Genomic DNA, 19634 nt, shown 5'->3' with positions numbered 1-19634 from the left:
GCCGCGGGGGTGGGGGCGCCCCGGGGACCCTCCCCGCCGCCGCCGCCGCCGCCGCCGCCGGTTGAGCGGCCTGAGCGGGGACCGCATGCGGTCGCTCCCAATCAGCGGGGCTTTCTCCCTCCCAGAACTGCAGTTCTAGGCTTAAAGTCCGGCTTTTGCGTCAATGATCCCGGACTTTAACGGAAAGGCGCGCTGGGGTCGCAAGGGACCCGGCCGCCTGCGGTGCTGTCGTGGCGCCGGTGCGTTAAATGGCACCGGCTGATGGGCCCCATGACGATGCAGCCAGGCCTTGGCCGTTTCCTTAGCCGCCTGTTTTCCTCATAATGTTTTCATGGTGCAAAGCAGCCGGTTGAAGGAGAAGCTCTATACAGGTAATTTTAGGCCTGGAATAGCAAAGAACATGTGTTGAAACAGAAGAAAACACATGGCCTTTAGCCTGGTTTCTAAAACAAGATGTCCTCCGCACGCCATCGTCCATCAGGGCCTCCTCTCCCTCCAGTAACTCTTGAGCTTCTTGGGCAATTTAAGGAAAATTTGCAAAAAATGTTAAGATCCTAGAAATTTTGTGACAAGAGGTGAAGGAGACAGCTAAGGAGACCTCCCTGAGGACTATCACGCTATTCACACCAGAAAATTTATGCGCTGGAGTAGGGAAAAAGCTTCACAAGTTCATGGCAGCAACTATCAGTTACAACTGCAAGAGCAGGTGGCGTTTTCATCTTATCTAAAGCTTTGTTCCTGCAAAGCCCTTTCTTCCTGAACTGGAAAACTTCCCTACATATTCCTGTGACATTCTCTTGACTTTCTTGTCACAATCCAGTTGCTGTTATTTTCTGTTTACTTCCCTGCCTCCTTTGGGGCACTGTAATCCTCTGCGTAGGGAATTCCTTTAAGGCTGTTCCTCTGCCTTTTCTCCAGAGGATTTTGTTGCATGCATTTCAAAGAGCTATTTAAAATTTTGCTCCTGCAGATTGACTGCAGGTTTCCCTTATTGCTAGGCAGAGAACAGCTTTGTTGTTTTGGGGGACTCTGTTTTGAATCAGTTTCTTTCTGCTGCAGTGAACGTTTCGGGGAGCTGGTTAACATCTCCTTTGATGCTGCCTGTCACAGACATGGGCAGAGCCCCAGCAGGGAGTTCTGGCAAAAGCACGAGACCTGAATTCCAGTGGAGACGGCGGTGTCATCTTCACTGACCAGCACCCAAAAGATCGTTCTGCTCTGAACAGGTAGATGGTGTCTGCAGTCTCTCTGCTGCCCTTAGAGCTGTGGTTTGAGGATGGAGATCATCCAGCTGGAGCGATTTAGGGTGCTGACAAGCTGACTTGTGAATCTTGATGCCCCAATTTAAGTTATGGCTGTCTCCAGCTCTCTAGCGGTTGCCACCCTTAGAGCAGAGGCTGAAGACAGAGGCACATACCAACACTGCAGCCAACCCAGTGATGACAGGGCACTGTGCAAGATGCTGGGCTGTGAACTGGGTGGCAAAGGAGCTGGCACACGTTCCCTTCTGCCTCTCCCATAGGTGGGGAGTGGAGGAAGCAGTAATGCTGGAGCCCCAGGTAGCTGTTTGCTCTGTGCGAGGCAGAGTCCTTACAAAAGCTCCCAAGGCTCCAGATGCCATGACAGAAGCACTGGCTGTGGCCTTGTCACTCACACTGAGGTCTGAGCCCAGTGTGGTGAACCTACATTAGGGAAGCGGGTCCGGGCACTAGCTGCAGCATGCCGGGGATTGATAGTCAGCATCGTCACGGCTGAACGGCTGTGGTGTCCTGAGGTGCCCTAAGCTACGAGCTGGGGGTTGTAGTCACAAAGCCGATCGCAATGCGGTTGCTCCCTGTGCTGCCCCAGCCGGAGCGCAGGTGTGGCTTGGCTGTAGTGAGGCCTTATCACTGTGTTCCCCTGTGGGTGGGAACAGGGGAGGAGAAGGAAAGGGAAGAGATTTGGGATTCGCGCTTTCTCCCTCACCTCTAAGTTGTGCAGAAGCACATCGACTCTTCTCACTGTGCAGGACTTGGCTGCCCCTCGCGTGAGTCCAAAGTACTTGGAACAAACCCAGGAATCCGCTGCTGGGCGCAGTAACAGCACAAGAGGAGGCTTTAAGTGGTGTGGGTGCACAGCCAGGAGTCTGAAATCTGTGTCAGGAGTCAAAGCTGTGACAGATCTCAGCAGATCCGAGGGGGCTCCGTTTCCGTGCAAGGCAGAGAGGCAGTAAGTTGGGACTGACAATCTTTTGACAAGGTAACTGGCCCTCCACCCACCCCTGCAAGCTGCTGGACAGGACGTTTTCTGGCACAGGAACAGTACTGATTTGCCTCTTGTCTGTCTGTGTTTTCCTTTCTCCCTGTTCCTCTCTTTCTTTTGGCTGGGTTTCTCAGCTATGTTTGTTATACGCAGACTGAATGTCACAAATCCAGAAAATGTCCCTTTCCTTCACTAAATCACTAAAATCATGTGGTTTTACAGCTAGATAATTATTAATTCAGTAAGGAACTAGCAATATTTATATTGCTTTCTAAATAAAAAACAGTTGACAATGCATAAAAATAATAACTCTAGAGTTTTCAGAACTTCTGCAAAGTTGACTTTTTTTAAGATGAAAGGCTCTGCATCTTGGATTCTTTTTCAGGGAGTCTTTTAAAGTTTCCCCCTCTCATTAAATGATGCTTTTTGCTGACCACACATCAAAATGCTGTTTAAAGCATGAGTACTTAAAAACTTTTTGGGGCTTTGCTAGTTTCATTTCATTTCTGGCAACCAGTGTATCCCCAGCATTGATAAACTAGAAAAACTAGAAATATCATTGTACCAAGTAACACAGTGGTCAGCCAGTAACTAATGAAGGATTGCTGGATTAGCTGTGAAGCATCTTGGTCCCCACTGTCATTTCTGCATTGTCAGTTGTTTTTTTCATTTCATTTACGGAAGTCACAGTTGAAGTGCTTGGGTAGTGTTCAGTGCCTCTCCATTATGGATGGTAACTGAAATGTGATCTACTGGATTAACAGGGTTTGCAAAGAGGGAAGGAATATGAGTCATAGGAAAGCTACCACACCGACAGGACTGAACGCTGCTGGCTGAATGCAGATTCAGGATCTCAACTGCATGATGGTAACTAGACAGCAGGGACCAACAGTGGCAGATGTGGAACTGTCCTCAGCAGTTATTCCAGTTAACAGTTGGAAGCTATTCCTGTGTAAGTGCAAGGCCTGTATTACACACTGCTTTGAAACCACATGGCTAATACTGGGTTTGTATCTGTGTCACTGTAGCATTTCTCAGAGAGATAATCAGTAAATAACCTTGGAAGAGACCGTTATGGTTCTTGCTGCTGTGCATTTTCTGCTGAAGGTCCCGAGTGCTATGTTCCTGCGGGCTCCCCTGAGAAGATCTCTCCAACTTTGTAGCCAGGGCTATCCAGTTTGCACCTCTCAGAACTCTAAGAATTATGAAGCCATTAAACAACAGTATAGACCAGAGGTGCCAGAGTATTTCAACTTTGCAAAGGATGTGCTGGACAGATGGACTGAAATGGAAAAGGTAACAATTATTTGACTTCTGTGGTGCTAACATACTTCATGCTGGATATCAGTACCAATCCAATAAGCAAGACACTGGAGTTGTGTTCTGATTATGACCTGGTGATCTCGTGCTATTTGAGCTTGAAGTTCCCATGTGCCGCATGGCTGCCCTGTGCATGCGTCAAATAGTTCCTTCCTTTAATCAGTAACTCCAGTGAGAGTGTGAGTCTGAATAAATATGTGTATAGTGAATGAGTCCATGGACTGGACCGCTCTAAATCTGGCACCAGTTCACCCATCTGCCTTGACTTGCACGCTACCTGGATGTGCTGGGCAATCACTTGACTTCCCTGTGTCTCACCGCCTACCCGTAAAATGAATAATATGGTGTAATGTCAAACCTCACCTTCTATCCCAAATGTGAAGTCTTTGCATCAGGGACTTTGAACATAAAAATCTGGATGACTGTGACCCCCAAAATAGACATGAGGTCTATGCAAGGAAAGGGAATATAGAAAAACCATGAAGTCTTTCGCCTTTGTTACTATGTAGGTCTGGTCTCTATAGATGTATGACTGGTTTTGCAGGCTCAGGTTGTTCATGATGAGGGGCTAAACCCATTTACGTCCAAATTGCCAGCAGGAGCAAAGCAGTGGTATAACCCCTCTGACACAAGGTAAGCAATTTTTGCAGGAGAAACAGATTTTGGCAGGCTGTAAACAAAAGGAGCACAGAACAGCCTCTGGAGAAGAGGCTTTGCTCTCCAAAGTGCACAGTTAAAATCTGTTCCCCTGAAAAATAACCTCAGTGTTATTATACCTTCAAACTGATAATAAGGTGCCATGTTCTTACTGCCCAGTGAGTTTTTCACTGACTTATGCAGTGCTACGACTAAGTTCATTTGGCCCCCTTCAGAGCACATTGTATACAAACATTTTAATTCACTTTTCACACGTCATTTAGGTGAGACATTGATCAAAGGTCACATTGTGTGGGCCTATGGTTTTGAACCTTTTTTTTAATTTTAGAAGCACTGAATAGACCCAATTCCAGGTGAAGCTGGACATGAGCTCTGAGGGCTCAGAAAACTATCTGAGGCACAACTCAGAGGTACCCACATTCATCAGCTGCTTCACTGGCACAGCCTGAACCAGAAGGCTTTTTCTTTCTCGGGGCTGATTACAGTACAACCTCTTCAGGGTGTAACACAATGAGCTCAGAAGGGGAATATAAATTTATATTTCTAAAATTGAATTTATGGGCTATTCTTTCTGAAGGAGAAATTTTTTTGCCTTATTTTGAATCAGAGGCAAATTCCGGTTGCATCCCCAGGTTTATTCAGCATTCAATAAATGATGAATGTTTTTCTTCCTCAGGCTTAAGTTAAAGGCAACATGTTTCTTAAATGAAGCATTTGCACTGTGCCCTGTTGTCCTATAGGAGGGAAAAAAGCCTAAAAACCCTGCATTGTGGTGGGTAAATGGTGACGGAGAAGAAGTGAGGTGGAGCTTTGAAGAGCTGGGAGTCCTGTCCAGGAAAGTGGCTAACATACTGTCTGATGCCTGTGGTCTGCAACGGGGAGACAGAGTTATTCTGATTCTGCCCAGGATCCCGGAGTGGTGGCTGGTGAATGTGGCTTGCATGCGAACAGGTTAGTAAAAGCATAGAAATTATTTATAGATACAGATGTTGTCACATAAATCAATCAATCATTGCTATTTAATATACTCAGAACTACAAACATGCTAATGGGGATGAACATCACTGCCATGCTGGTCAAGAACATCCTTCATGCCAAGTTTTGTCTTCATGGTACTTTTAGAACTTTTTGAGCATGTTCTAGCTGTTAAGGAAATTCTGGGAGTCTCTGTACCTCTGTCATTCTCCTCTTTCCAGCACTTGTGGTGCATCGCAAATGCACCCTCTTATTAACTTGCAATGAAATTAGCACATACTTACCCAAGTGTTTCACATGTTCCCCTGTGGGCTATGTTAAATACTCGGCTTCCCAGTATTTACAGCCCGGAATGTCTGAGTGCCTCACGAACACTAGCAGCGTACCCTGTGAGGACGGCTACATCTGTATTTACTGTATTTACTAGTGAAGAATACAAATCCAGAGAGATGGCATGTCCCAGTGGAAATGCTTTCAGCTCAAAGAAAGTCCTTCTGTTGATTTCTTTTGCTGTCCTGTGTTGAGCCTAGTATTTTCTAACTTGCTTTGATCCTCCCATAGAATTTAATCCATTAAAAAGAACAGTATATTTACAAATGCAGATCTAAATCCTGCTTTTAGCTCAGACTTGTCCTACTAATAAGCACAAGGTAAGCTGAAGACTGTTTACAGGTACAAGTATTGTTCTTAAATATTGAGAATATTCTCCTTTAGGAACTGTCCTGATTCCTGGCACACAGCAGCTGACAGCAAAGGACATTCTCCATCGACTACAGAAATCAAAGGCAAAGTGTATTATCACTGATGATTCTGTGGCACCAGCTGTAGACTCAGTTGGGCCTGAATGCCAGTCTCTGAAATTCAAGCTGCTTATGTCAGAGGGCCACAGAGAAGGATGGCTGAACTTTAAAGAGCTCCTGAAGTGAGTAACCACTACTGTGAAAGTGCCACAGAAACAATGAAAGACAAGCACAGTGATTTGTTGTGAACAGGAAATGCTGGCATGTGCCAAAATATTTTCATCCCTTTAGGACTGCACAGTGGAAAAATATCAGTGTTTATGACACTTTTGATTGCTGCAGAAGTTATTTTAGCCAAACATTTTCAAGAATGTGTAATTCACCCTTTCAAATCACTTTATTCATCATTTTGCATATTTTAAAGACATGCTCCTTCTGATCACCACTGCGTGAACTCAAAGCATCAAGATCCAATGGCCATCTATTTTACCAGTGGAACTACAGGGTCTCCAAAAATGACTGAACATTCCCACAGCAGCTATGGCATTGGCCTCACAGTAAGTGGAAGGTATGGATATCACTTTAAATCACAGATGTATTTCTGTAGCTGGTCAAACAGCAGAAAGAAGGGAAACAGAAGATTTTACCAGAAGCTCTTTGTTTCAATTTTAAAAAACAGCAGTTCTATTAAATCCCAACAGGCCTTTTTCCTGTGCAACAAGGCATAGTTTGAGGTTAGCTGTCTTAGTGTGTATTGCACTTGGCAGTCATATAGAGTTACTAACTTCTTTTTAACATTTCTTTAACTTTTTCTAAACTCTTCATTATGTATAATTAATAGATTTCCCATTTACTGAACATCAGCAGAGAACAAGTTTATGAAGTGTGTACCATAAAAAGGGGGAAAAAACATGGGTCTTCGGCTTCTGAATTCATGTGTGTCTGATTTAGACACAACTCCCACAGGAACAAAATGCTGATAGTTCAGAATATAGGAAAGACTACATAGGCTCATGAGATCTTTAAGTTTATAAAACTGTTGTTTAGAAAATTGGTGTAGCAATGCATTTCATTCTAACTGGCAAAGAGTAACAAAACAGGAGAGACCAAACTAAAAAGTAAGTAAAACAAAAAAAATCCTTATGCCTAAAAAATGATTTAAACAAAACCCCAGCAATCTCATACATATTTATTCAACATCCTGTTTTGAGGCGATATTAGCTTGTCCATCAGTATAATTTTTCTTCGAGAAAAATGCAACATCAGTCTATCCTGATGACATCTTCACTGCACTGTGACTCACTCCTGCTCAGAAGTTCAGTCACTTGCTAATCATCATATAGCCAAGAAAAAACGGTGATGGATTTGCTTCATTGGCACATCTGTTGATATTTTAATATTTGCCCTCTTTCTGCCAGTTAGAGATTGTGAACTCTTTCACTGTGTTACCCAGGTACTGGCTGGACTTGACTTCCTCAGATGTATTTTGGAATACATCAGACACGGGCTGGGCAAAGTCAGGTTGGAGCAGCGTTTTTTCCCCATGGATTCAAGGGGCATGTGTATTTGCACATAAGATGCCACGCTTCAACCCCAGTGTTGTCTTTGAGGTAAGCAAGGAGAGCCCAGCAACAGCACTGTTCTCTCTGGCTGGTCTTCCCTAGATTTTCCCTTCCCCCAGAGCTATGCAGGGGGCAGTATGCTGCACAGTTGTAACCTTCACAGGGAAGTAACCAACTGGTATTTCAGTAGAGAAGGCTGTAAATATAAGCCCCAAAACAAGAGCATCTTTAACATCCCAAAAGTTTCATTCTGTGCTCTTCTGAAAACAGATTTGACTGCCCAAACATGCAAACATTCATTACTAGGCCTAAAAGTGAAGCACACAAGAAATGGGACAGGAATTTGTGGAGCACTTTGGTGTTGTTATTAAAATGAGTGACAATAGCAGATAACTGAGAGTTTTGGTTGCATGTACTGTATAACTCAACGTTAAGGAGTGAAGAGGCAGCAAAGCTAAATTTCTTTAACAAATGGCACCAATGTTATATTCTGTTACATCCTCTGCATGCAACTCTGTGAAAAAAAGACCACCATTATTCATTTTACACAGAATCACTTTATGATCATACCCATGTTACTTTGATGGCTGGAAGTTGTTAGCTAACGTTAGGATACACTGAAGAACACTTTATCAGTCATATACCTACAGAACATCTAAAAAAGTAGCTTTATGGTTTCCTTTGTTTTCTACTTAAGTTGAATTATGAAGAAATTCCGCAAGGGGGAGTGCAGAGCTTTCCAGAGCACAAAGCTTTGGTGTGTTGAACTAACTGTAAAAAGATGTAGATTCTGTTCTGAAGAACCTATTTAAATGTAACTGCTGTATATCGGTGTTGGTGAGTACAAAGCTAACTGCTTTTAGGACACTAACATTTTGTTCATGTGTTTCGTAAGCTAAATACAGAGATCATTACATTATCTCTTGCGATGTAGGTGAGACCTCATGTATTTTGGTAGCGACATCTACTTTTTTTATTCTAACTCTCTAGAGTCTGTCAAGATTTCCCATAACAGTCTTCTGTTCTGCTCCAACTGCCTATCGAATGTTTGTGCAACACAAACTGTCCAGGTAAGCAAAAACAAGGTATCCTTATTGGTGCATTTGATCAGAACAGTGGACCAGCTGCTCTTCTCACCTTGACTTTACTTCAAATTTACAATGGTGTAACAGCAAATCTAGTCGTGTATTTCTCCACATCTTGAATCTTACATATTAGGAACAAAGCCAGAGCAAAAATTTTAGGGACGGCATAACCATCACAGATTTCACAAATTATAGCAAACTTGCATGAGGCTTTGAAAAGCAGTTTAGTTTATGATATAATAGGATAATAATGATACAATATCATGATTAACATATTTTCCAAAGTGCTTTTATAGTTAGATTCCCCTTCCCTTTGTTTTTCCCCTGCCTTCCCCCAATACCATGATCTACAAGAACAGTGTGTGTCAGTGCAGCTTGGCAACTCTCCTGTGACTTTTTGTTACCATTTTGTTTGAGACCCCAGTTTAGAGTCTAGGGTTAGAAACACTGTATCAATTATTACATTTTAAAATAATGCAGAAGTAAAAGAGCAAGTTTTTTTTTCCTTTTTATTTGCATTTTTGCAGATTTGTTTGTGTTTAACTCCACACTATTGAAATGGAATGTATAGGACTCAGTGAAGATGTTATTTTCATGTGGAAAGGACCCCATGATACAGGAACACGATAATGAAGGGGATATAGCAGATAGATCACTGTGTCTGCTTAACTCTGCCAATTATTTGCTTTCTCTTTCCCACCAAGCTATAAATTCAGAAGCCTGCGGCACTGTGTGAGTGCCGGGGAGCCAATCAACCCTGAAGTGATGGGAGAATGGAAAGAGCACACTGGCCTGGATATTCATGAAGGCTACGGACAGACAGAAACAGTATGTTCAGACACTTTACAGATACAGCAATAAATTCCATTAGGGTTGCCAAGAAAAAGTGATTAAAATGATTATACACAGTCATGACTTTTAGGGGAAAAGTCAATTATAGTAATCAACAGTGGAAAAATGTAGCTTTTAGAAGTCATAGAATAATCATAACAGTTTCACCCAAAATCCAAGAACTGCTTTTCATTCCAGTGGGCTTTTGAATTGGGAACTAACACAAAAGAAGTATGTTCCTCATTGCTGCATGCCAAATTTTGCTTTAAAACCTTAAAATCTTTACAGCACTGTTACATTACTATTATATTATTTACAGCACTATTTACAGAATTATTTGGAGCTTTGATTCTTAGATCTGGGCGTTCCTGGAAAGGTGCATCAAGAACCGTTCTAGGTCGGCTGGTCTAGAACCATTATAGACTTGACCTACCTAGAACTGTTCTAGGTCAGCCAGTTGAGAACAGCTCTAGACTCATCAACTTAGAACAGTTCTAGACTCATCGACCTAGAACAGTTCTAGGTCAGGTTTGGATGGGTCGTGGGGGTTCTGTGTGAAAGTTCCAGATTTAGGGGATTCCTGGAAAGGTCAGTGCACCTAGAATCATTGCAGGTAGGCATTTTTGTGGGGGGTAGGTGGCCTGTGAGTCTAGAACCGTTCTAGGTCGATGAGTCTAGAACAGTTCACGACTGGCCGACCTAGAACAGTTCTAGATTGGGTCTAGAACTGGTCTGGAACCATTCTAGATCAGCAGGGGGGTCTAGTGACATTCCAGGTTGAGGTTCCCTGGAAAAGGTTCCAGACCAGGGCATTCCTGGAAATGTTCTAGGTCGGTGAGGCTAGAACCATTCTAGGTTCATGAGCCTAGAATAGTTCTCAGTCAGGGGCTCCCTAGGAATGTTCTAGATCAGGTGATTCCTTGAAAGGAATGGCAATGGCAAAATTCCTGGAAAAGGTTCTAGGTCTGGAGATTCCTAGACAGGTTCTAGATTGGGGGATTCCTGGAAAAGTTGTCATTTATTTCTAGAAGTAATCATTGGATATGCGATTATAATGAAGACTTAATTAGCATTTCTCACAGAGATCATATTCTACCTTTATTTATTAGCTGAGCATTTTAAACTTAAGCTGAAGACTGAATATACAAATCACAGTTTTTTGTGTGTTTTTTTTTTAAACCACTTGTTACAGGTGCTGATCTGTGGAAACTTTAAGGGAATGAAAATTAAGCCTGGCTCTATGGGAAAGCCGTCCCCAGGTTATGACGTCAAGGTAACATACCTCTGGTGGCACTATGGATAAGAAGCAGCTCGCTCTCTATCGCGCTCTCTTTGCATAACTTTGTCAGAAGAGGTTTGAAAGCTCTAATGCAGTTGTAGTTGTACCATGTACCATCATTTAACAGTGAATGAAAAAAATACATGTGTTTGTTAGTGCCCTGAACTGAGGATGCAGAATAAGCGATTGGCCCACTCTGTTGCACCATCCTCACCAGGATTACAGAGGTGACAACCTTCTGCTGACAATTAGATATCGAACCTTTAGATAATGACTGGCATTAAATTGCTTAGTTAAGAAAGAGCAGGACTGAATGTTGTTTCACGGTGAGAACAGAACTGCTGAGGCAGATACTAGCACCAGATCAATTTGTAAAATTGGAAGGATTTTAGTATCTTTCTGTTCTTAAATTTTCCCACCACATTACTTATCTTCCTCTCTGGTGGGTCTTACTAGCGTAATTTCCTGTTTGCATAGTGCTTGGAATTCCTCAGAGAAAAGACATGATGCAAAGTACACTGGATTACTAGTATTCTTACAAAGCAGTTGTCAGGGTAAGCCCCCCCCCCCAAATTGTTTTCCAATGAAGAAAAATATTTCAGTTAAGTATTTTAAACGAGCACCAAGATTCTAAACTTTAATTTAATGTTATGTCATGTCATTTGGTTCCAAGATAATAAAATGGTATTTTGTTTGTTTTTAGATTATAGATGAAAACAGTAATATTCTGCCTCCTGGAAAAGAAGGAGATATTGCCATCAGAGTAAAACCTACAAGACCATTTTGTCTTTTCACTTGCTATACTGTAAGGACACTCCTGCGGTTAAATTATATGCCCTGTTAAATATCCGTCATGAGGAACCCAACGCCTCATTTCATTCACAAAGACTCTGCTTCCTGGCTTGAAAAACCTGTGGGGAGGGGACAGGAGTTTTCATTCCTTCCTGCAGATGCTGTTCTACTTGCACAGAGACTGTCCTACCTGGCAAGGGGAGATCCACTTTCTTTCAATAGTTATTTCTTTTATATAAAGTAAAAGGCTTGAAAGACCACCCCCACCCCCCCAGTCCCATAATACTTCATGGCTAGGAGAAGTAGGAGTGAGTCCTCCATTCCAATCCTTTCCCTGAATTAGGGCAGACTTGGGCTCTGTGAAGTGTTTGTTTCATGCACGGCAGAATTTTTTTTCCTTTTTTTGTAAGAATTTTAGTTTCAGTCCAACAGCCAGGAAAAAACAAATGCATAGTGCTTTTAGTTCCGACAACTAGAAACCTTATTAAATTTTATGAGTGGTATCAACCTATAGTCAGGTTTTTCAAGTAGTACTAAGCGTGTGTATGCTGCCTAGATAACCTCTTCCAGGAGTCAGCTGCATTTGCTATATAAAGAGCACTTACTTATTAATTAGGCTGTGCTGATCCTAAACTTGTCATTGGGATGAAAAATATCAGGATAGGAGGTGCTAAAAATACAAAGGAAAAAAAAAAAATGGGATAATCACCTAAAAGCAAATTCTCAGTACCATTTGCTTGCATATTTCTTGCAGCCTTCAGAGGTTCCTAAAGCCATAAGATATTATTATTAAAACTTGAAGTCCCAATTAGTAAAATGTACTCATTTATCACAATTTATGATTTTTATTTCTAGTTTTGTAGCTTAGTAATGTTGAATTAATAATTCCCCATTATTAATTTCCTGTATTACAACTCCCTTGAATTTAATGCACATGACCATATGTGCCAGTCTAAGAAGTTGACTGTACTATAACTAACTTAAATACTGAATATGCTAGAATACAATTTTCATTTATTTTCAGGCAGTTTTGTATGTGAAATGCAATTTAATGTTTCCTAGGATGATCCAGAGAAAACTGAGGCAACAATACGTGGGAAGTTTTACGTCACTGGAGACAGGGGGTTTATGGATGAAGAAGGATACTTCTGGTTTGTTGGAAGAGCTGATGATGTCATCAATTCTGCAGGGTAATTTAACGCTGGTAAACAAGACATCATTAAACTTGAATAATACTGGTGATTCAGCCATGACATTGTGTTATCAAACATAACTAACCCCCTTTCTTCCACTTTAAAGATATCGCATTGGACCATTTGAAGTAGAAAGTGCCCTAATAGAGCATCCTGCAGTGGTGGAAGCAGCAGTTGTCAGCAGTCCGGACCCCATCAGAGGAGAGGTAAACAAGTTAAACACACTTATTGTCTCATATATAGCTTGTGCACGGCAGAGCTAATAAACCCCAACTCCCAATGGATTTGTCTAGCCGTTGGATGAATTTTTAAACTAAATTTAAATCAGTATTTGCACCCTATAAGACACTGGAGATTCCACACAGGAGCAGACCATCCAAGATGGTTGCCCCATAGCCAATAAGACAGAAGTACCATGCAAAACTTCTCCTGTCACTAAAATACTTAAAGTCCTTGGTAAGTATTGAGCATGCATAAACTGCCTCCACAGTCCAGACAAATACTGAGCACACACAGACTTTGAGAAAACTATCTGCCCTATACATTAGTTATTCTGCAGTTTGTCAGCAACTGTTTTGTTTAAAAAAATCAACATCTTAGTGTTGTGTTATTTCATCAGCATTTGAACCCCCGCTCCCTTATTTTTTTTAAGGTAGTGAAAGCCTTTGTTGTTTTAACATCCAACTATGTTTCACATGATCCGGAAAAATTGATGAATGAGCTACAGGACCACGTTAGGAAAGTTACTGCTCCATACAAGTATCCTAGGAAGGTGAGTGCTTAAACACACAACTATTTTAAGTAATTATTCATCACCATAAGTGAGTTGGCATTAACTACCATATGACTCTCAAATATATGCCACTGAGGTTAAGAAAAAGTCAAACTTTAAGTAAATATCTTATTTTTTATTGCAATTTCCTCCCTTTCCCAATAGATGGAGTTTGTTCAACAGCTGCCAAAAACTATTAGTGGGAAGATCAGAAGAAATGAACTTCGACAGAAGGAGTGGAGAAAAGTTTAGAATTACTTGCTGCTTTTTTATAATATCTTTTACAAAGTAAGATACTGCTGATTTACACTGTAAAGTAAAAGACATTATATTATGGCCTTCTTAGTTTAGGTTTTCACAAATTCTTGTCTGAGTCCCAGCCTTTGGCTGTCCCACATGCTACAGTAATAGCCCATAGCAAGAAAAGAGGCAGACTGGTACAAATGAAATGGGAAACTAACACAGACTAAAGTGCCACAGTTGGTCCACATTAAATAAAATGCCTACAATGGTTTATTAAGTTTATCTTTATTGTTACTTAATTTAAATAAAACAGGAAAAGTTTAAGAGAGCACTGGTGTTTACAGAATCACTTTTCAGAAGTGCAACAACTCAGATACATTTTTAAAAGTTACAGCTCAATACAAGTATGTTTAGAAAAATGAGTATAAATAAAATCTGTATCATTACAGTGATGTTTAAAGACTGGACTAGTAAAGAGTTTAAAATACATGATAAAGTAGAAATGTAAGATATTTAATGCCAGCTGTTCATGCTTTAATTTTAGCACTTGCAGCTTGATCAGTTCTCTCACTTCATTAATGAGATAGTTTATGATATATGGGTACTCCGTATGCTTGAGCAATTTCCACTTTTATCTACCTTAACCAAGCATGTCATTTTTGTCCCATTCTCAGAATGCATAGCTAAGATCATTTGACCATCCTGATTATAGTAAGCAGGAAAAAGTAATTGAGTTTAAGATTTGGACAAAAAAACATCAATTTTCAAGTTCTCATAGAGGGTCTAAGACACAAATACTTCTTGTTGGAAGAATTTCCTGAAGTATTGGAAGAAGTTCCAAGAGAGGTTAAAGTATCTTCATTCACAGTGAGAACGTTAGAAGATTTCTCTTTTAGAAATGCATATTCCCACTTGAAGTATCCACAGCCTTTCTTATTACCTTCATGCTTACCAACAGGACAACAAAAAAATGCTCTGCCATGATTTGGACCAGTATTTGATACATACAATCTTTTAGCTCTTCGACCACAATTACACAGAGGGGGGGTTGGTTTTTCATTTTTCGCAGCTCTTGCAGATTGATTCAAATTGACTGTGGAGTTCAGAATGGCAGGAGACGCCCTGGACAAGTTTGAACTTCTTAAAGGTAAGGAATGATTAAAAGATGCAGTCTTCTCTTTATATATAGCAAAGGACTGTTTTTTTGCTGGTGGGAACATTTTTGGACTTGTTGGCTTTCTTTTAGGAGCCTCAGAAGAAGTGGAATCATTTCCAGTTAATGCTGAGTGTGATGAAGTAGCATTTACCTTTGCAGATGGTAACTTAAAAGCAGAAAAATTTGAAGTCTGCCTTTGGACCATTCCTACATTATAGATCGTAGTATCAGGACTTTTGTAAACGATAGACTTCTGAGGCTCCACAGGTACCACAGTTTTCCCCAAACTTTGAAGATCTGAACTCATCACAACTGATACTCTAGAAATTGTTGTTTCTTCAGACACTGTTAAAATATCTGTACTTGAGTCATCTTTAAATTGAACACAATCTGAATTTTGTTCATACTGTGATTCTGGTATTAAAGCTACATCTTCCCAGTCAGTCAGCAGAGATAAACAATCAGAACTAGTACTAATATCCTCATCAGAGATATTAACTGAGGAGATGGTAGTGGAGACGAGCACTAGTCCTGACCCCTGTACTGGAGAGCTATATTTGGCAGTACTCATCAGATGCCCGTTGTTGAGCCCTTTCCGAATGCCTGTATGGTGAGACAGCTGTGGCTGTCCAAGAGGAAGAGGAAATCTGTCAGCAGATGCTGTTAAAGAGCTTTGGGCTTGATCATGTAAGTCAGTCCTTGAGCTGCTGCTAGATACAACATGGATGTCTGCAGAGGAATTGATGGTACTTCTCTCCTGTTGTTCTTCCATTTGTACACTGGAATTTTTCATAACCCTGGTAGTACTGTTGTGGTTTTCCTCAGCTGGAGAGCTTATGTTGCAAGTTGTATCTCTAGATGTTTCAGGTCTGCTATTACTTCCCAGTGGAGGCTTGTCAGTGAAGTTTATACTCAGTGTTCTGGAAATCAGGTTCTCCTTTGGATGTGCCTGGGGAGTCCACAAACAAATGGAGATTTGGAGAAATGAATGTCCAGAAGTAGAAATCAAGGTAAATTAATAAGCATATTAGCCTAATGGTGTTCTGTTCAATTCATAGTCAAGATGCTGGGTTGTTTATTTGAATAGCTCATCTTTCATCTGTATGCCAGGTTCTGAAGGAAGTAGAAGGGAATATGTGAAAAAGTTACTAACCTTATCCAAAGATTTAGTAACCTTCAGCATACATCCATCACAAATCATCCTCCAAGCAAGACGGGCAGTATTCCGAGAATCATCCAACCCTTTGAAAGAATGGTTATATTAATAGTCTTCCTTTTAAACTACTACTGGGGATATTTATTATTAATGGAAAAAGGGCATTCAGGTAAGACTTACATAAATGAAAGGGATTCACAGAACTCTGACACATGGTTTTCTAGAGAACAGTTCAGAAAAGGACAGTGGCAGTAAAATTCCCTTTGCTGAACATCTAATGGTCATCTAACCAGAGTTTAATATATGTTCATGACTACTAAAATCCTTGTTTTATCACTTATATCAAATTCATTTTGTGCTCTTACACTAATAAGCTGTCCAGAGCTATCCAGTAAGATTGAGTTTCCTTGATTCTTCCTCAATTTCCTTATTCTTCCCCCACTGTTTTTTCTTTTGCACCCTAATAATTTAATGTTTGGCCATGTTGTGCAACATACACTTAAAAGTACTAGGCCAGATTTCAGAAGAAAAAGCATAAACTTAGAGATGACAAACTCTAATCTCTGAAGCATCTAGCCTTTCTTATTTTGATGTTTTTATTGAACAGAGCATTACATAACTTGAAAAAGTTACAGTAGCTATTTAGCTTTATTATATATATATATATATATATATATATATATATATATATATATATAAGAAAAGATGAGGATCATCATATCATACTCGAATGCTCCCGTCCTGCAAAAGCCATCCCCAAATCCTGCAAAGCACCTTTTAGCCCTTTAGGCTTCCTATTATAGAATAACTAAGAAAAAAAATGCAGGTGATTAATATACAGCATTTCGTAGCCTCTTCACAATGAAGTAAAGCCATTTCAGAAGTACCACCTCACGAATAATAAGTCTCACAAAGTCATTGTGCAAGTCAGGTGCCTTTATTTTACAGTTGGGGTAAGTAAGCATAAGAGTAACTAACTTACCCTTTAACAGATCAGTATGGAAAGAACGATGAATCCCCTTCTCTCAGTCTTAAACTAATCCATTCCATCTTAGCCCTGTAACCATTCAGTTGAACTTTATGGCTGACTGAACTGAATAGCCTTGAAGAATACAACTATAAATAATATCTTGGCAATATTATTTTATATTATATTACGGCGACTGTTGTATATTGCAAAAGCATGGGCGTTAATACATTTGGCCCAGGTGTAAATGCCTTTCAAATGAGAAACAACATATTGCTACTCAATCCAGGTATCTCGTTGGACCACAAGAGAGGGCAATATTCACACTGTTTATTTTTAGAGACCTAATTCTGCTGCCTAAGTTAGGAGCCTAAGTGCCAGGAGTCAGTGGACAGGTAGACTCCTGGATCATTTTGAAGTTCCCCTGACTACACAGGGGAACCCAGGTGCTGTTAGCCCCTACATTAGAACTCTAAAGATCCAAATACCTCTCAAAACATGCATGTTGCAATGTTAAATGAGGACTACATAATACACATTCATTTTTTCAATATACATTCACATTCATGTAAAATATATATTCATTTTTTCAGTATTACTCATGCTGTTCAGAATACACTTACTAGGCAAAGCCCGGTTCACACGCTGGGGCCATAACTACTCTCTAAAAAGATAAGGATTACTATCTTCTACACAGCAAAAGGGCAGTAATGAGAGCATGAAAAAACAGGGAAGTTAAAGCAGCAAGCAGAGCAAAAAATTTCAGAAAAGGAAAAGCAGCTGGAAAAAATTCTCCTAGGATTATCACTTATATAGTGTCATTTATCAAACACCACCACTTACCAAGTCGTTTTCCTAGAATTAAGATCTGTATTAAAATTCACGTAGTTCTAGGCCAGGGACTGTGACACTGAGTGATAGTAACATACATGGAAAGAAAACAAGTGGCTAACTAGTCACTCGAATATACAATATTTGTTTCTAACTTTAGATACAATTAGTATTGAGGTGATAATATGGGTATAAATGTTTCACAGTACTGATTTTCTCACTCTGTATGTTGCTTTGAGATCAATCCAGGAATTTAAAATGTCAGGTTTTCGCAGCTGCTTCCTTTTACACTCATAGTGCAAACAGACACCCAGGTCCCAGTCTGCACAAAAGAACAAATACAAATAAGCCTTTCATTTTTTAGTCCTGATGATTACCAAACAGGTATTTATTATATCTGAAGAAAGCAGAGGTTACTAAAAACACTAAACAGTTCAGCAAGAAGTAATGCAGCCATTTACAAAATAGGGTATGCAGAATATGAGACACTTGTTTAATTAGGCAGGTAACCAGTAAAGTTACATTCATCACTAAAGAACTGCCTAAACTTGGCTTAAAATCTACATAAAGGGACAGAACATCAACATACTAGTAGCATCCTGTACTGCTGAACAGGAAATACGAGGTAACACGTCCATATCAAAAATTTTCAGGTGAAAAACACTAGGATTGTTTCAGTCAAACATCAGGACAAGTGAGTACCTTATCTTAGTTAACAGTGACCTCATGATAGGTGAAGATCTTAAAGATCTCATTAAATCATTTAAGCCCATAAGAATGTTGACACAATGCACTATATGTAAAGCAGAAAAATGGGGTAAATATTGTAGACCATAGAGACAAAGGTGTAGTGAACAGATCAGAATTTAATATTTTTCATATTTTTAGCCTTATCCCAACAAGATATATCCTTAATACCTAATAACAAGAATTTTGGACATATGGGTGTAAAAAAAAAAAGTGGAGGGCATCTCACTAGCACCACCAAATGTTCATTTTTCTGTGCATTACTCCACAGTCAAAGCAAAGGAAAATTGTATTTACCTGTCCAAGTAACAAAGGTACATAGTTTTGCTTCTGACGTAGAATGGTTTGGAATATCTGAATTGAATAGAATTTTCTTCTCCTTTTGTATCTTTTGAATCCATTTCAAAAACTGTGATAAGCAAATATTTAGAGGGATCCCTTCATCAACTTGATTCTTTATAAAACAGAACAAGAAGTGTATATAAAGGTGTTAGTACACACTGAAATTAGTTTGAGGCTTACCTCTCAAAGAACGATATGTTAATTGTTCAGCCTCTGATAATGGTTTTTCTGTACATAATCTAGAAAACATTTCTGCTGACTTAAGATCCTAAAAGACTTGAGTGAAATTAAAGGCCTCTTTAAAATGCTACTGTAGGGCGATTATACCTGTGTTATGCCAGTCAGTTCTGTACAGAATTCAGAGAGAATGGGGTGCTCCTGAGGCTGGACGTAGGTGTGAAATTCAGATTCAATCTCTCCTGTCGCTGTGTTTAGCAGGACTGCTGGAAATTCAACTATGGCAAAAAAGAAACAAGCAAACAACAGCAACGAAAAAAACCAACAGCCCCACAACAAAACAAAACAAAGCCAGAAGAGCTAAAGCTATTCACAGAAACGTGAGGTCACGTTAATCAGGGGTCGAAACGTCAGGAATTGAAGCACCGCAAGGCACCCCCAGCTCTAGGGCGCCTCTCTCGGGCAGGGGCCCCGCCGGACACTCACTGGTCTCGGGGCGGCGGCGCCCCGCGTCCCGCCAGCACGTCGCCTCCAGGTCGACGACGGTCACGTAGCCGAAGCGCTGCCC

General features: G+C 40.4%; 2 protein-coding genes across 6 annotated transcripts in view; one reads left to right on the top strand and one right to left on the bottom strand.

The window, feature by feature from the left end:
• The window catches only part of LOC112974398 (acyl-coenzyme A synthetase ACSM3, mitochondrial-like), a 14644-nt gene extending 626 nt beyond the window's left edge, over positions 1 to 14018 (top strand). The window contains exons 1-16 of one of the 5 annotated variants that reach the window (XM_026083309.1): positions 77 to 706; positions 1060 to 1226; positions 2009 to 2208; positions 3006 to 3537; positions 4959 to 5169; positions 5908 to 6115; positions 6358 to 6501; positions 7387 to 7543; positions 8486 to 8565; positions 9285 to 9408; positions 10604 to 10684; positions 11394 to 11495; positions 12545 to 12672; positions 12782 to 12881; positions 13328 to 13447; positions 13613 to 14018. In XM_026083309.1, coding sequence (XP_025939094.1) covers positions 3316 to 3537; positions 4959 to 5169; positions 5908 to 6115; positions 6358 to 6501; positions 7387 to 7543; positions 8486 to 8565; positions 9285 to 9408; positions 10604 to 10684; positions 11394 to 11495; positions 12545 to 12672; positions 12782 to 12881; positions 13328 to 13447; positions 13613 to 13699 — 1764 coding nt within the window. In that variant the 5' untranslated portion in view covers positions 77 to 706; positions 1060 to 1226; positions 2009 to 2208; positions 3006 to 3315 and the 3' untranslated portion in view covers positions 13700 to 14018. Of the gene's footprint in view, positions 1 to 76; positions 707 to 1059; positions 1227 to 2008; positions 3538 to 4958; positions 5170 to 5907; positions 6116 to 6357; positions 6502 to 7386; positions 7544 to 8485; positions 8566 to 9284; positions 9409 to 10603; positions 10685 to 11393; positions 11496 to 12544; positions 12673 to 12781; positions 12882 to 13327; positions 13448 to 13612 lie in introns of those variants that run through there. The other 4 variants (XM_026083311.1, XM_026083310.1, XM_026083306.1 and 1 more) reach the window with 4 other exon arrangements.
• Positions 14019 to 14113: 95 nt separating this feature from the next.
• Positions 14114 to 19634, bottom strand: part of ERI2 (ERI1 exoribonuclease family member 2) — a 6131-nt gene continuing 610 nt past the window's right edge. The window contains exons 2-8 of the mRNA XM_026082984.1: positions 19553 to 19628; positions 19217 to 19344; positions 18845 to 19001; positions 18022 to 18122; positions 16729 to 16810; positions 16000 to 16088; positions 14114 to 15795 (exon numbers count right to left, since the gene is read on the bottom strand). Of these exons, the coding sequence (XP_025938769.1) occupies positions 14455 to 15795; positions 16000 to 16088; positions 16729 to 16810; positions 18022 to 18122; positions 18845 to 19001; positions 19217 to 19344; positions 19553 to 19628 (1974 nt within the window). The 3' untranslated portion in view covers positions 14114 to 14454. The remainder of the gene's footprint in view (positions 15796 to 15999; positions 16089 to 16728; positions 16811 to 18021; positions 18123 to 18844; positions 19002 to 19216; positions 19345 to 19552; positions 19629 to 19634) is intronic.

Source organism: Apteryx rowi, unplaced genomic scaffold (genome assembly GCF_003343035.1).
Source record: "Apteryx rowi isolate R43461 unplaced genomic scaffold, aptRow1 scaffold_6, whole genome shotgun sequence".
NCBI classification, from domain to species: domain Eukaryota; kingdom Metazoa; phylum Chordata; class Aves; order Apterygiformes; family Apterygidae; genus Apteryx; species Apteryx rowi.
The sequence above is the reverse complement of the archived record's forward strand: the minus strand, read 5'-3'. Positions and strand labels throughout refer to the sequence as shown.